The 14,072-nt window shown below is 51.1% G+C and overlaps 1 protein-coding gene across 1 annotated transcript; it reads left to right on the forward strand.

Moving 5' to 3' along the window:
* The first annotated feature begins 352 nt into the window (after positions 1 to 352).
* On the forward strand, positions 353 to 6,105 carry HOXA13 (homeobox A13). The gene is made up of 2 exons (XM_032286918.1): positions 353 to 1,340; positions 2,061 to 6,105. Exons 1-2 carry the CDS (start codon positions 428 to 430, stop codon positions 2,303 to 2,305), a joined length of 1,158 nt encoding a protein of 385 aa, XP_032142809.1. The 5' UTR covers positions 353 to 427; the 3' UTR covers positions 2,306 to 6,105.
* The last annotated feature ends 7,967 nt before the right edge of the window (positions 6,106 to 14,072 follow it).

Here is a 14,072-nt window from a genome sequence, read left to right on the forward strand (position 1 = left end):
CAACCCAACCGCGCGCCCACTTCCCCTCCCCGCCTGGTTGCCCCGGTCTGGGCCCCAACGGGATAAAGGAAGGGAAGGGGGGCGGAGATGGGGCCGCCCTTCCCTCCCTGCCCCACCCGCACGTTCCCCCGCCTTTCCCTGGGGTGAATGGTGCGCGACCGCGCGGCTGGCCCTGGCGCTGGGGACGGCGCGGGCCGCGGCGGGGACGGCGAGTGCACAGCGCAGAGCTGGAGTAGGAGCCGCCCGCTTTGCATACGCCTGGGCGGAGCGGAGGGGGGGACCGGGCCAATGGGCGGCCGCCTGGCGCGACCCCGCGGGGCGCGATCCGCCCCCCTCGCTGGGGCCCCGGCCCCGCGCCGCGCGCTCTTCACTTCTTGGGGGCTTTTTAAAACAGCGCCACTGGGGTCTTCTCCATGCGGCTCGGGCTATGACAGCCTCCGTGCTCCTCCACCCCCGCTGGATCGAGCCCACCGTCATGTTTCTCTACGACAACGGCGGCGGCCTGGTGGCCGACGAGCTCAACAAGAACATGGAAGGGGCGGCGGCTGCAGCAGCAGCCGCGGCAGCCGCTGCAGCGGCCGGGGCCGGGGGCGGGGGCTTCCCCCACCCGGCGGCAGCGGCAGCAGGGGGCAACTTCTCGATGGCGGCGGCGGCCGCGGCGGCGGCTGCGGCCGCGGCCAACCAATGCCGCAACCTGATGGCGCACCCGGCGCCCTTGGCGCCAGGAGCCGCGTCCGCCTACAGCAGCGCGCCCGGGGAGGCGCCCCCGTCGGCCGCCGCCGCTGCTGCTGCCGCCGCCGCCGCTGCCGCCGCCGCCGCGTCGTCCTCGGGAGGGCCTGGCCCGGCGGGCCCGGCAGGCGCAGAGGCCGCTAAGCAATGCAGCCCCTGCTCAGCAGCGGCGCAGAGCTCGTCGGGGCCCGCGGCGCTGCCCTATGGCTATTTCGGCAGCGGCTACTACCCGTGCGCCCGCATGGGCCCGCACCCCAACGCTATCAAGTCGTGCGCACAGCCCGCCTCTGCCGCCGCCGCCGCCTTCGCGGACAAGTACATGGATACCGCCGGCCCAGCGGCCGAGGAGTTCAGCTCCCGCGCTAAGGAGTTCGCCTTCTACCACCAGGGCTACGCAGCCGGGCCTTACCACCATCATCAGCCCATGCCTGGCTACCTGGATATGCCGGTGGTGCCTGGTCTCGGGGGCCCCGGCGAGTCGCGCCACGAGCCCCTGGGTCTTCCCATGGAAAGCTACCAGCCCTGGGCGCTGCCCAACGGCTGGAACGGCCAAATGTACTGCCCCAAAGAGCAGGCGCAGCCTCCCCACCTCTGGAAGTCCACTCTGCCCGGTAAATGGCGCCCTATTTCCAGCTCTGGTCTTCCGTCTCTGCTCCAGCTTCGCCGCTCGCACCTGGGTGATGCCGGGTGCCCTTCTGTTCTCTTCCTGGTCTGCCCTAGAGGCTCTGCAACCCTGGGAGTCCGAGCATGATTGGCTGGGGCTGCCTGCGCTGCCTTGAATTGAGCTGGCCCCTGGCCCTCCCTGGGTGAGGGGTGGCTGGGAAAGAACTTGTGGGGACCCAGGCTAGCTTCCCTCTCCTTCTGCGCCCCGCCCTCCCCAGCCCCTGACACCAATTTAAAGATGAGAAATTGACCAGAAAACAGCTCCCCAAATTGCCCCTCTATATTCATTATCTCAAAAATGGCTTCAGTGTAGAAGCTTTGAGTATTGGGACGGGCACCTAGGAAGGAAACAGGCACAGAAGTGCTGTACCTTAAGCCTGGCGCTAAGGTGTGGGCCCCTGGACCAAGCTCTCTCTCGAGGCTGCCTACTCGCTGCTTCCGCAGGATGGCCGGGTTGGGGAAGTCACTGGAGCCCTGGTGATTTCATTTTAGTTCAGAACTAACCACCTTTCCCCCTGACCCTCTAGGCTTTGGCAGAAGGCCGGATTGTACAGCGCGTGGCAAAGAGCAGCTGGGCGCTGCAAGGCGGGTGGCTTAGTTCGAGCTGTCGCCCATGGCCTGGCTGAGGTCTGATCCTTGTGTAACTTGCCTTCTCTCTTATCTTCTAGACGTGGTCTCCCATCCCTCGGATGCCAGCTCCTATAGGAGAGGGAGAAAGAAGCGCGTGCCTTACACCAAGGTGCAGTTAAAAGAACTTGAACGGGAATACGCCACGAACAAATTCATTACTAAGGACAAACGGAGGCGGATATCAGCCACGACGAACCTCTCTGAGCGGCAGGTCACAATTTGGTTCCAGAACAGGAGGGTTAAAGAGAAAAAAGTCATCAACAAACTGAAAAGCACTAGTTAATGGATTAAAAATGGAGCAAGAAGGCAACTTGAAGAAACGCTTCAGAACTCGTTGCTTTGCCCAGATAATGATAATAATGTTTAATAATAATTGAAGAATGGGAAAGAGAAAGAGACAGACACTGGCATTTTGCTCTCCTGAAGGAGATCTCTTTCTCTTTAATGGAATCTACAACTGTTTTAAACGTTAAGAAAGGTAAAGCCTGCCGGTTCTTCCGCCAACCCCACCAGCCCAGCCCGTTAAATGTCAAACGTCAAACCCCAAAATACGCAATTTCAGATAAGTTACGCAGTGACCGAAATCTTGTAAGTATTTATATGATCGTTATATTTTAGGGCACTGCGTTAGATGGTAATAATCTGGAAGCTGGTTACAAAATCAAGAGGCCATTGTAAACATCTGCTTGTCCGTCTTAGGTCGCAATTCTCTTTGCATGTTAAGTGTCTGCTCAGGTAAATCTTAGTGAAGTTCCTACCGTTGTTGTATGTTCTGCAAAACATTTTATGTATAGATTTAGAGGGAAAAGCAGAAGGTACTGAAATAATCATTTTTGGACTATTTGCCATGAAGGGAGAAAGGGAGAGAAAGCTCTTCTGAGGATCATTTGTCTTGGTAGCATAGTAAAACCAACGAGCTGAACCTTTCAGACTACGAACCTGGGTTGCTAATATCCTTTTATGAATAATTTTTCATTGCTTATAACAAGTATATTTTCTGGCATTTGGATTATATTTACTGCCCCAATATCGGTTATTTTCCAAAGGATTTGGTATCTTTTTAAAAATATTTAAATCATCAGATGATCTGCAGAATTCACTTTATGTGAAATCTTCAGGGAGTTTCCGTCCCAACATGATGAACTTTGGTTTGAACACAATTCCTTTTTTCATTTAAATTGGCATTTCTCAATATTTGCTAAACATTAGCAGGAGAAGTCATTTTCCTTTTTAAGAAAACTCAGAATGAAAATTAATTTCCCTGAAACATTTAGGTGTCTACATTCTATATTTTGAACTATTAAGAGTAGTATTTTTCCTTGTTTATTGAGTTATCAAACTGCATTAGAAAGATTAGTAATTCATCTTCACAGCACATTTTTAATCAGGTATTTCAACCAGCACATTCTTTTTGTTCATATTCACTATAGAATGATATCTTGTAAATAAAGACATTCAGCACACTGTGAAAATGTATTTCTGCACCTGCTTTTTAAATGTTTCTTCCAAATAAAAAAAAAAAAGTAGACCTGTAGATAGTGATATAGTGGTATTACTTCTGTTAATAAAATAGTCACTGCCAATAAAATCTGAAGAAAATACTCTTTACTTTTCTATGCTAAATGTGCACTGCACAGAAAGAAAAGGAGCAGGTTTGTCTTACATAAACCAAGGACCATTATTATTATTCAGTGCTTTTTTTGCTACTAAATTTTTAAGAAGAGGGAGAAACCCCTCATAACTAAAATCCTTAAAAATGATAAGTGCTTCAAGGAGATTAAAGTGTCAGGTATTCTGAAAAGGAGAAAAAAGAAAGGAGGAAGAGATAGTATGAATTCCCAGACTCCCTGTGGAAAATGAAAACCAGTTGTTTTGTATCAGCAATGCCTAGGCTGTCATATTTTAAAATCTGCTGTTGGGTCCGCATGTGTCTGAGAGGGCAGGTTTTGATATTTGTTGAAATGACAGGACTACGAAAGGCCTTAAACCTTGACCTTGACGAAAAAAGACAATTTGTGACCTTGACTTTTGACAGCTCGTGAATTGGCCTCAGCTGGATTAGTAGATCAAGGGCGCCACCTCGCGTTGACAAGCCTCCTTGTAATTCTTCAACCAAGGGAATCAAGAGCTCTTACCTCCTTGACTTTAGAGATTCAGTACTCAATTATTTGACTCCAGATGGAGCAAATTTGAATATATGTAAATTATACATGTCCCTGTATATATGTAAATATATAATATATGTGTACACATGTATACATTTGCATATTAGTGCTTGTGTGTGCTTGTATATATATTTGTAGAATCTGTACAGATATCATATCATTAATTGCTGATGACCCAACATATTGTAATTTAAGGTGATTTCTAGAGTTGAGGTACAAAACGTACTTTACAAGATGAAGCCTTGCTCCTTTTCTCTAATGGCCAAGTTTGATTTATCTTCACAGTGGCTTGCTCTGCATCAGATTTCTGCAGATCTGCTTTAAAGCTGTACATTTTTGTTAAAGTCTAAGAGGTGTTCTTAAATCACCATTCTTTCCTAGTCCTTACCCTCCAAGGTGGTCTCCAACCCTAATTAGAGCTACTGGGGAGTCTTTAGAGCAAATTAATGATCAGATGCCTTGCTAACTCTAGAAGTCTAGAGTTACATTTCAGAAATTCAAAGAAACCCACCTCTTGAGAGGTCAGTAAAGAGGACTTAATATCTCATATCTACAAAATGACCACAGGATTGGATACAGAACGTGAGTTATCCTGGATAACTGAGAGCTGAGTACTGCTCCAGGGTGGTGTGCAATCTTGTATTGATGCTTGTGAATCTGCCATTTGATTTGTGGGAGAAATAAACATGTTTAATATTAGCAACTTACCAAAACTATAATAACAAAATTATTATATCTACTGTTGACCTCTAACAACAATCAGGTGCTGTTTTCAGAGTCATAAAGAATACATATGTATGTTTATATATTTAATATACACATAGGATAATGTGTTTCTGTCAAATCCATGCTATGTGCATATGTATTAAAACATTGGTGGAGTCAGTAGCCATGGGGTGCAGAATTGTGAGATGCAGGTTAATTTTATCTCATATTAGAGGAAAGCAATAGCAAATGGAAGAACCAGATTCATCATTTTATGGAAAATAATATTGATTGGTTACAAAACTGGCTACCGGAAACCTCTCCAACCTCTCCTGAGGACTCACAGCTTCTTTATAGATGAGAATTATGGAAAGAGTCTCTAAAGCTGTCTCAAAAACAGGCTGGTATTGAAACACACATATTGAAAGGTCTTGAGAAATTCAGTTATATTTTGCTGCCCTGAGGATTTTCACTCCACTTGTGGAAACAAATGAAAATGTTGCTTCAGACCCACCTCTCCACCTCTTGTTCCAAACAGTACTCCATTTCCAAATGAGCTGCCATCAAGCCAAAATACCAACTTCTTCCCAAAATGTTTAAAGTGGTGGAAAATCCCCTCAAAGCTGGATCAAACTGTGTGTTTAAGAACAGCTCCAAAGGGGACTCTTCTGTTGACGGGGGATATTTTTCTTTAGATGTAAGAAATATTCTGAGCCTCGAGCCTAGGAAGGAGGCCAACAGCAGCTCTGCAGCCGGAATACCGCCCCTTTCGAAAGCCATCACCACTACAGGAACCCTGGGTAAAGTAGTAGACTTCTTTTTTTCTCTCTCTAGTTTTTGCAACTGTAATGACAGAAGATATTTCAGGGTTTTTGTGGGTTTTTTTTCCCCCAGTTCTAAAATGGTAATTGATAGTGTCGATCTTACCCTAATTCCTCCTATTTAAAATTTCTGTGGATCTGCCAGATAACCTGAGGTGAGCATGGATTATTTATAATGGCTCCTTTAATGCCCAAATAGCAATCCGTCTAAAACCTTTCAAAAAAAAAAAAAAAAAGACATCCAAGGAGAGACCAGCCACCTCTTGAAAATTAGGAATAATAGTTTCAGCCACTGATCCATGGATAATGTTGCTGAAAACCTGATTAAAGTTTTTTTTTTTTTTCTAAAAAGAAAACTCTTCCTGAATAAAAAGTAATAAATATGGGACTTTTAAAAACTCTACTTTTTTCTATCTGCTCTCAGTACTGTCTTATTTTTTTTTTTTAGTACTGTCTTATTTATTTAGTTATTTTAAATGGGTGATTGTTAAATGTCACTATGCATTTTACTACTATTTGTGACTGATGCAGAGCTGAAGCCACCCATTCAAATTGTGGATTTTAAAAAAAATTAACAGAAAAGGAAAGAAAAAATTTAAAACAACCTAGTTGAAATCTTTTCTTAAAAATTCATTAGGCAGCGAAATTCAGCTGCGGATGAAACATTTGTGTGCGGAGAGTTGACACAGATTTCACTTTGTAATAGATGTGAGTGCATATTGCACTCTGCTGCATGTGTTTGGAGGGCTTGGGGAAGATGCGGTGTCTTGCGTCTTCTTCGAATTCCCGAGTTCAGGAGCAGAGACGGAGGTTACCCGGGACTGCTAATCCCCAGACCCAGTGGGTTCAGAGGCGCCCTCCTGGATTTGCGGGCCTCTCCCGAGGAGACGCTAGGGGTTTGCTGATTTATGCGCATTCCTTTAAACTTGATCAAATGCGTGTCAGCCGACCAGGACCTGGAGAATCAGAGAAATGTGCAGCGAGTTGCTCACATCCCATTTCTCATAAGCAAAGATGTCGCGTTATCCAAAAGGCAGAGGAAGATTTATGCCTGGGTTTTAGGACAGGCACTATAATTAAGTTTTCATCTTCTAGGCCCCCGGGTAAATAACAGCTGGCCTCATTCTTTATGAAAATGCCCACTCAATCCTTGCACATCTACGTATCTCTGATGAATGCCTGGGAGGTGCTTGCTATTTTCAATTTTATTTTAAAGGGAAGAAAAAAAGACATTGGCGCAGAAAAATTCCTCCGAAAAAGCAGCCAAGGCCTTGCCACAGTTGATTTCATTTCTGCCCGGCTCTCATGGCACTGAAGAGCCGGACCCACCGGGCACAAATAATTACAACGGGTCTCAGAGATTTCCAAACCTCTACGGGAGGTTGTGCGGAGACATAGGGACTCCCCCAGGTACTGGGGTGTGAACACCGAGAGCCACCCGATGTCGCACCCCTCGGGAACACAGGCGCGGCCCCAAACCCTCCATGCTTCTACAAGAAGCCCCTACTCAAAATGGAGGCTTAGGCCCGTGGAGAGCCAGCCTCCCTTGGACGGCACGCGGGCTGGTCCCGGCTGCGGCAGGACGGCGGGCGGAGGTCCCGGCGCGGAACCGCTAGGGCCGGGACTGTGAGGGTGAGTGGCCCAGCAGCTGAAGGCTGACGTCACCGCAGGCCGCGTGGGCCTTCGCGGGGCTCCCCGAGCGCGGCTGGATCAGGACAAGCCGATTCCAAGGAATGTTTGGTGCGGGTGCCCCCTTTCCCTCCCCGCCACGCCCTCCCCAAGAGAATAATCGGGTATTTAATTTCTCCCGGTCTTAATTCTTGGCAGCGTAGAAGGTGGTTTGCAACGGGAAATAAAACTTGACAGGAGCATTTTCTCTAAAAGGGGTTTTGAGACGAGCTGAAAAGAAACCGTATTTTTCTCTACCAAATACTTCCGCTTTCTGAGCCTGGAGCCCAGGGGTGGGAGCGACCCGAGGGCGCGGAGAGCGAGCCGGGCACGCGGGGGCACGCGGGGCCACGCTGTGCACCCAGCAGCTGCCGCAGAGTCCACCCGGGCGGGAGGCAGCTTCGGGCCCCGCTGCGCCCCGCGCCTCTGCCACGCTCAGCTCCGCTGGGGTGTAGGCCCCGGCGCCGCCCGCAGCCCGAGGCCGGGACCCGGTGTACGGGACCTTGGCACCCTGAGTAGTACCCGGCAGGTCCCGGTTGGCACCCTGAGTGGTACCAGTACCCAGGCGCTGGCTGAGGGCGGCTGGGGTTAGGCGAGAGAAGAGGGCCCTGAAAAGGGCCTTAAGGAGCCTGGCGTTAGCTCTCAGCCTCTGGCCTGGGGAGTAGGCGACAGCAGCTCTCAAGAAGGGTGGTGAGAGCAGGGCTGGGGGCTTTGTTTCCCGCCGCAGGTTTGCGGACACTGCACAAAATGGAGGGGGAAAGAGGGTGAGCACGCAGCAGGCGTGGGTCGAGCGGGCTGCTATTGGGTGGAAGAGGCTGGAGAGAGAGAGAGAGAGAGAGCAGCGTCCCCCTCCCCGCGGCTCAGCGAGAGCCCTCCTCTCGCGCCGTAAAGGTCAAGTCCTCCGAGCCACGGCCGCTTCCACGGTCAGGGCCGGTCGCCGCCGTGGCCTCAAGAAGGCACAGGACGCACAATTGGCTGGGCCGTCATTCCAGCGGCAAGCGGGTTCTGGTAGCCTGGGCTCGTGCACTGGAGGCACAGGTTCTTTCTTGAATTGCAACTCTCCTATCCCCAGCCCTGTTGGAAAGGAATCCCCGCAGCCACGGGTGGCCCAGGCTGTGTCCCCGTCCCAGAAGAGCAGGGTTTGCCCCAGTCCGGCAGACTTCGGAGCCCGCTAAGGCCTAGCGAGGGCGAGAGGGAGTGCCTGCAAGCCCAGGGGAGAGGACGTGGCTGGATCGGAGTTCTGGGTCCTGGTAGGAACATGGGGCCCAGCGGGGCTGGCCTGGCGGGGAAGAGGATAGGGAAGCCAAGACCCTGCTAGAAAGCCTCTCCTGGGGTCCCTGAGTCCAGGCCCTCCCTCAGTGCGTGGCAGGCCTTTGGTGCGACCTTTGATGCTCTTCTCCCGCCTAAAATCTGCACTGAGATGTGAGGCACACCCTTTTAAGGTAAAAGCCCCTGACCCCCAGTCCCCAAGAATCTCTCACTGGGCTCTGCAAGGGAAAGAGCACCTAACCCCCTGCCCATAGCCTACCTGCAGCAGGTTAGAGCATCAGGCCGAGCGGTAAACAGCTTAAGCCTGATCGGCCGCTGAGCCTATCTCTCCAGGTGAACCAAAGAGAACCTGCAAAGGATTTATTTTCATGGAAGCCAAAAATCTGTGTTGTACCTCTAGGGTTGCATGGACGGGCTGGGCTATGGGGGCATATATAGCAGAAACAGTTGTCTGTGAATGGGTCCCATCGCAGCACTGCCTGGCAGGATGTGTAGGGGAAGAGGGCTGGATGGGGTGGTGGCTCTTCTATTGAGCCACCACAGGCACTGAGTGGAAATAGGAAGCAGTTGGAGCTTGGTGGCCTGGGGGCTTCCTGTGAGCTACAGCTGTGGGGACCCAGACCCTAGGACCAGAGTCAAACTTCGGGTTGGGCCACCCCCTTTTGTCTTCTTTATCACAGGCACACTCTGCTGGGGAAACCCGTTTGGGCCGAAGCTGCAGGGGGAATGGAAGGGAGACAACAAGAACTAGGCCTTCACCCTTCAAAGCCTCACCTAACCCATTTGTTTCCACTCTGCAGGGGGAAAAAAAAAAATGTCTAACCCGTTGACAACAATAAAAATAAAAATAGTTATTAAAGGGAGTAATCTTCTCTTCTCCCTTCAGTTTGAGATTCACTAAAGTAAATGATAACCAGATTGCTTGGGTACTTGAGACTCTCAGCTGAGCCCTGTGCCCCACTCTGCAGTGGCCAGGGGAAGGGTATGGACTTTTTCAGATATTTGGGGGCTTTGGAGGATGACTGAACTTGCCAATCAGACCAAGCAGAATTATGAGGTCAATTTCAGGGCATTACCTGTTTGTGAGCTTTAGGGAAGTGAAAGGGAGCTTGGGGGAGAGTGGGGTGTCTGGACAAAGAGACAAATTAACCCCTGCCTCCACCTGGTAGTGATAGAGGTGATCTGATTTTTAATTGAAGCCTCAGTGCTGCCTCTGGGCAGCTACTGGAAAATGTGATGGATTGGCAATGATCTGGGAATAAGCCATGCCCTGAGAATACATACTGGGCCTTCCCAGACAACTCACCTCCCCAGCTCACCACGGAAGACAGATGTGCCACCAGGAACCCTTCGATTTGGAAAGAGATATTCCTGAAATGGAGGAGAAGAGCTCCGTTGCCATTTCTACCCAGGGCTTCCCGGCCAGTTCTTGCACCTATGTGCAATATGGTCACCAGGGTTGAAACACTCTTCTGTGTAGCTTTCTAGAAACAGTGTGATATTTGTGGACAGAGGAAAGTAAGGGCTCAGGCAAGCAGAAGGAAGCAAAATATTGATGGTGCCCTAAGCAATCCATAAAAAGAGAAACTTAACTGTAGCCATCGAGGAGTGAGATTCGGTCTGTCAAGTGGGTTCTGACCCTTCCCAGGCCTATCCCATCTGGGTTGCTCAGCCTAGAAACGTAGGAGCTGGGTCTGCAGAAAAGGAGGAAGTGTTGGGGAAGGAAGGAGGGTAGAGAAGGGAGGGTAGAGGGAGGGAGATAAGCCGGACTTGTTGGGGCCTTGGGGTGGAGTATTCCAAAGAAGGGAGGTGGGAAACTCAGTTCAGGCTCTGGTGGAGGGAGGCCCAAAGTAGGGGTAGAGTCAGGGACCTAACAGTCCTCTTTCTCTGTGCCTGAGTATTGGGTGCCCTCCTGTGGCACCTCGGCCCTTGCTCAGTCTAGTAGAGACATCAAAAGAGGTAGGGAAGAGGTGGGAGGTCCCAGCAGGTGAGACTGGCTGGAAGAAGGCAGGGCAGGATTAGGAACTGTAAGGGGTACAGAACCCCCCCCCCCGGGAAGGACAGTGGTGACTGAGGGCAGCTTGGCATTGACATTGAGACAAATGCCGGGCATTCAAAGGGCTGCATGTGCAAGCACTGGGGACTTCAAATTCTCAGATTTCTGGGACAAGGAGCAGCTGCTGCCTCCCAAGCCAGCCCCAAGGAGAGAAGAGGGTAGCCCAGTAGCTTTGCCAGTTGGAGCTGGGAAGCCTGGAGTGTGGAGGTGCTCCCCACCACCCAGCTCTATCCTCTCTTGGAGTGAGAGGGTGTTAAGCTGTCTGTCAAGTGACGATCCTTGCAGCTCAAGTCCCTTGAATTACTGCTGGAAACGCCCCCAGCACAACAACCGCGGTGACAGGGCTTCACATTGCCCGGTGCACACCGACCGCCCAGAGGCCACGCCGCCTGGGCACTGCCCGACTGCGCCTAACCGCTGCCTCCCGGACCCCTCCGGCTGCAAGAAGAAGCAGAGGCGGCAGAGGCGGCAGAGGCGCATGGACACACTTTATTCCGATATTCCGCCTGCGAAGGCGGTGGAGCGAAGCGTAAGCCTCAGGGATGGTCGTCCTCAGCGAGGAGGGTCCCGGAGGTGCTGTGCAAGCCCTCCCCCCCAACCTTTGCGGCCAACTCAGGCGAAGCCTCGGAAGGGCTCTGCCTGTTTTGCTGACCAAATCTCCTTGTTAGCCGTTTCCGCCTGACAAGCCAGGCGCGGGCGTCGGCCTTCTCCTCTCCGGGTGGCCACCTCCAAATGCCGCGCGGGGAGCGATGGGGCCAGGCCCCGCGGAGGGCTGCCTGGACCTTGAAGTTTGGAAAAACAAGAAGAGACTGAACCGGCTGCCTCCCTTCTCTGCAGACACACACGCACCGTCAGGCCGCCGCCACTTCCTGCCTTTGTTTTTCTTCCTCCAAACATTTTTGGCCTCTTGCATTAGCCGCGGTGGGGCTCTGGGTTGACGATAAAAGGAAATTAACGCTGAAGACAGTTTTCTGGAGTTGGCCTGCGCTGTGGAGCTCCTGAGAAAGAACAGCTCCTGGGAAGCCAGTCGCCAGGGCCAATGTCACAGCCTTACCCGCCCCGGCCTCTTCAAGAAATGGAACTCGGACTTGGCCTTCCGGGCGGCCTTAGCCCCAGTCGAGTCTTTCCCAGAGCCCAGTGGGCTAAGCTCGGCTCTTGGACCTCCTGCGAAGCGGAACAGTCAATCATAGGCTCAGAGCAAAGTCAAAACCAAGGACTCGAAGGTCTGCCTCCCCTTCTTCCCCCAGATTTGGTCTGATCCTCAGAGCTGCGCCCACCCCTCACCCCAGCCGCCTGCCTGGCGAAACCTTCACATTCACACGGCCAGCATATTCCACACACGAGGGCAGGAGCGGGCAAAGCTGGGACATTGCTCAGCCTTCGGGACCAGAGTACCCTTCTATCCTTATTGCTCAACTAAAAGCGTTCCGCCGCTCCAGGCTTTTTCCCTTCTGCTGATATCAAAAGCCTTTTCCCTCATCCGTCCTCACGGCAGCGCCCCCACACACCCCTTCCAGTCTGCAAGTCCCTGCGGGCACCCCGATTCGGTGCAGCCTGCCGAATTGTCCTGCCAGCCGCTCCCGGTGCGCCTTTCTCAGCCCTAGTCTTTCCTCCGGAATTCGCCTTTGTCTCCTGCGGACACCCATGGGATCCAGCCCTGCCAGCACCTTCTCGGTTTGGCCCTCGAGGAGGATATAGGAGGCAATGGTTATGCGGAACAGTGCGCATCCCCATACCGACCTCTCTGCGGGGACCACTGACCCTGGCACCAGGGGAAAACCGATCTAATTAAGAGAGGGGCTGCGTGCCGCTGGGGGAGGTGGCCTGGAGTCCCCCGCTGGCGGGCCACCACAGCCCCGTCTGCTCAGGCACAAGCTGAAGTTGACTGCCAAAACTGCTATAAAACCGCAGGTCTGTCTAGAACAGTTTTCGGTTTTCCTAGACGCCCCCGGGTTCAATTATGGTCTTAAAAGCCCTAATACAAGTGCAAGAATTTGTTTGCCTTCACCCAGGGGCGGGGCGAGCCCCGCAATGGTGGCGCCTTTGTTATGGCAAAGTCACTGAAACCCTTCATGCATTCCTTTTGTTGGAAGGTAGGGGTGGCGAGGACTGGGTGGGCTGCAGGCAGAGAGTTTGGGATAGCCAAAATCAAGCCGGGGAGCAGCTCGAATACCGCTGTTTGAGACCTCTCTTCTGCCTTTTATATTGTGTCTCTAAAAAAGAGATGCTGTGGAGAAACAAATATTTTGCCTTGTTGGTCCCTGCTGGAAATAGAGTTTTTTCACTGCAGGGCAATTCTGTAAATGTGCTTCCCAGCTTTAGGAGGTCTGAAGCTACTCTTCTCCAATAACCTTCCTTCCCACTAGACCTTCACACTCACAACAGCACTTCTGCCCTCTGGACAAGCCACAGTGGACAAATATGTCAAGCCGAAGATGCACAAATAATTTCAAGTTCAGTTCTCAGGGATTCAATGGACATGAAAGTTCTTGTAGCAAATCTTGAATAAAGAGTTCATTAAACCTATGTGTCCGAGTAGCTTGATTTGTGATGAGCAATCCTTGTAAGGGGTGGGGGGGGGGGGGGAGGAGGTGGAGAGCCACATAAACATTAATGCTAATAAATTAGTTTACTCGACTACAGAGTAATTACTCCATATTATTGATATTTACAGCAGGTATTCAAATGCAATGGTAGGCCATTATTTGGAGAAAATACATAATGAAAATATTTCTTTTCTAGTGCAATACATGGTTAGATTTGTTATTGAGTCAGTTACAGTCAGCTCAGCAATAAATAAATAAATCGATGTTGACACTTAAATGCCAAAGATCTTAGAGTTTATACTCTAAATCTCCCCAAGATATGTAAATACCTTTGGCTATTTCCTGGAGAGGGAAAAGGAAAAGGTTATCTTTTTCATTTTTTCATTTTCCTTCAGTAACACCCCAGCTCCGTCCAAGAAAAGAGTTGTTGGGAGGCCTCAGGTCTGGGCCCCTCTCAGCTCCTGGCCCTGCCTGGCCACGCTGTGTCCTCTCCCTTCTTTCGCTTCCTCCAAACTGCTCCTTCAATCCTGCAGGATGCGGAGCATATTTTGCCTTCTTAATTTATTTTTTCATCTTCCCAAGAAAGCTAGACTCCTAGTAGTGCTATGGCCTGTTTCTATCCTTAGCAGAACCTAGCCTTTTCAAGGCATCCCTGTCTCCCCAGGTGCAGGGTTTGGGTAGCACCTCTCCTTTCTCTGGTATTGTAGTCCTTCTGTGGAATAAGCAGTAGGAGAGGCACAGAGCTCTCTGAGTTTTTGCCCTACACCATCCCTTGCTTTCACTCTCACACATTGCAAGGAAGGCGAATAGGAGAGCAGGC

Source organism: Sapajus apella, unplaced genomic scaffold, assembly GCF_009761245.1.
Source record: "Sapajus apella isolate SASKATOON/1434 unplaced genomic scaffold, GSC_monkey_1.0 scaffold19, whole genome shotgun sequence".
Lineage (NCBI taxonomy): Eukaryota > Metazoa > Chordata > Mammalia > Primates > Cebidae > Sapajus > Sapajus apella.

Coding starts and splice junctions, on each gene's coding strand:
- HOXA13 (XM_032286918.1), top strand. CDS start 428: ATGACAGCCTCCGTGCTCCTCCACCCCCGCTGGATCGAGCCCACCGTC. Junction 1,341..2,060: donor CTGGAAGTCCACTCTGCCCG/GTAAATGGCGCC, acceptor CTTATCTTCTAG/ACGTGGTCTCCCATCCCTCG.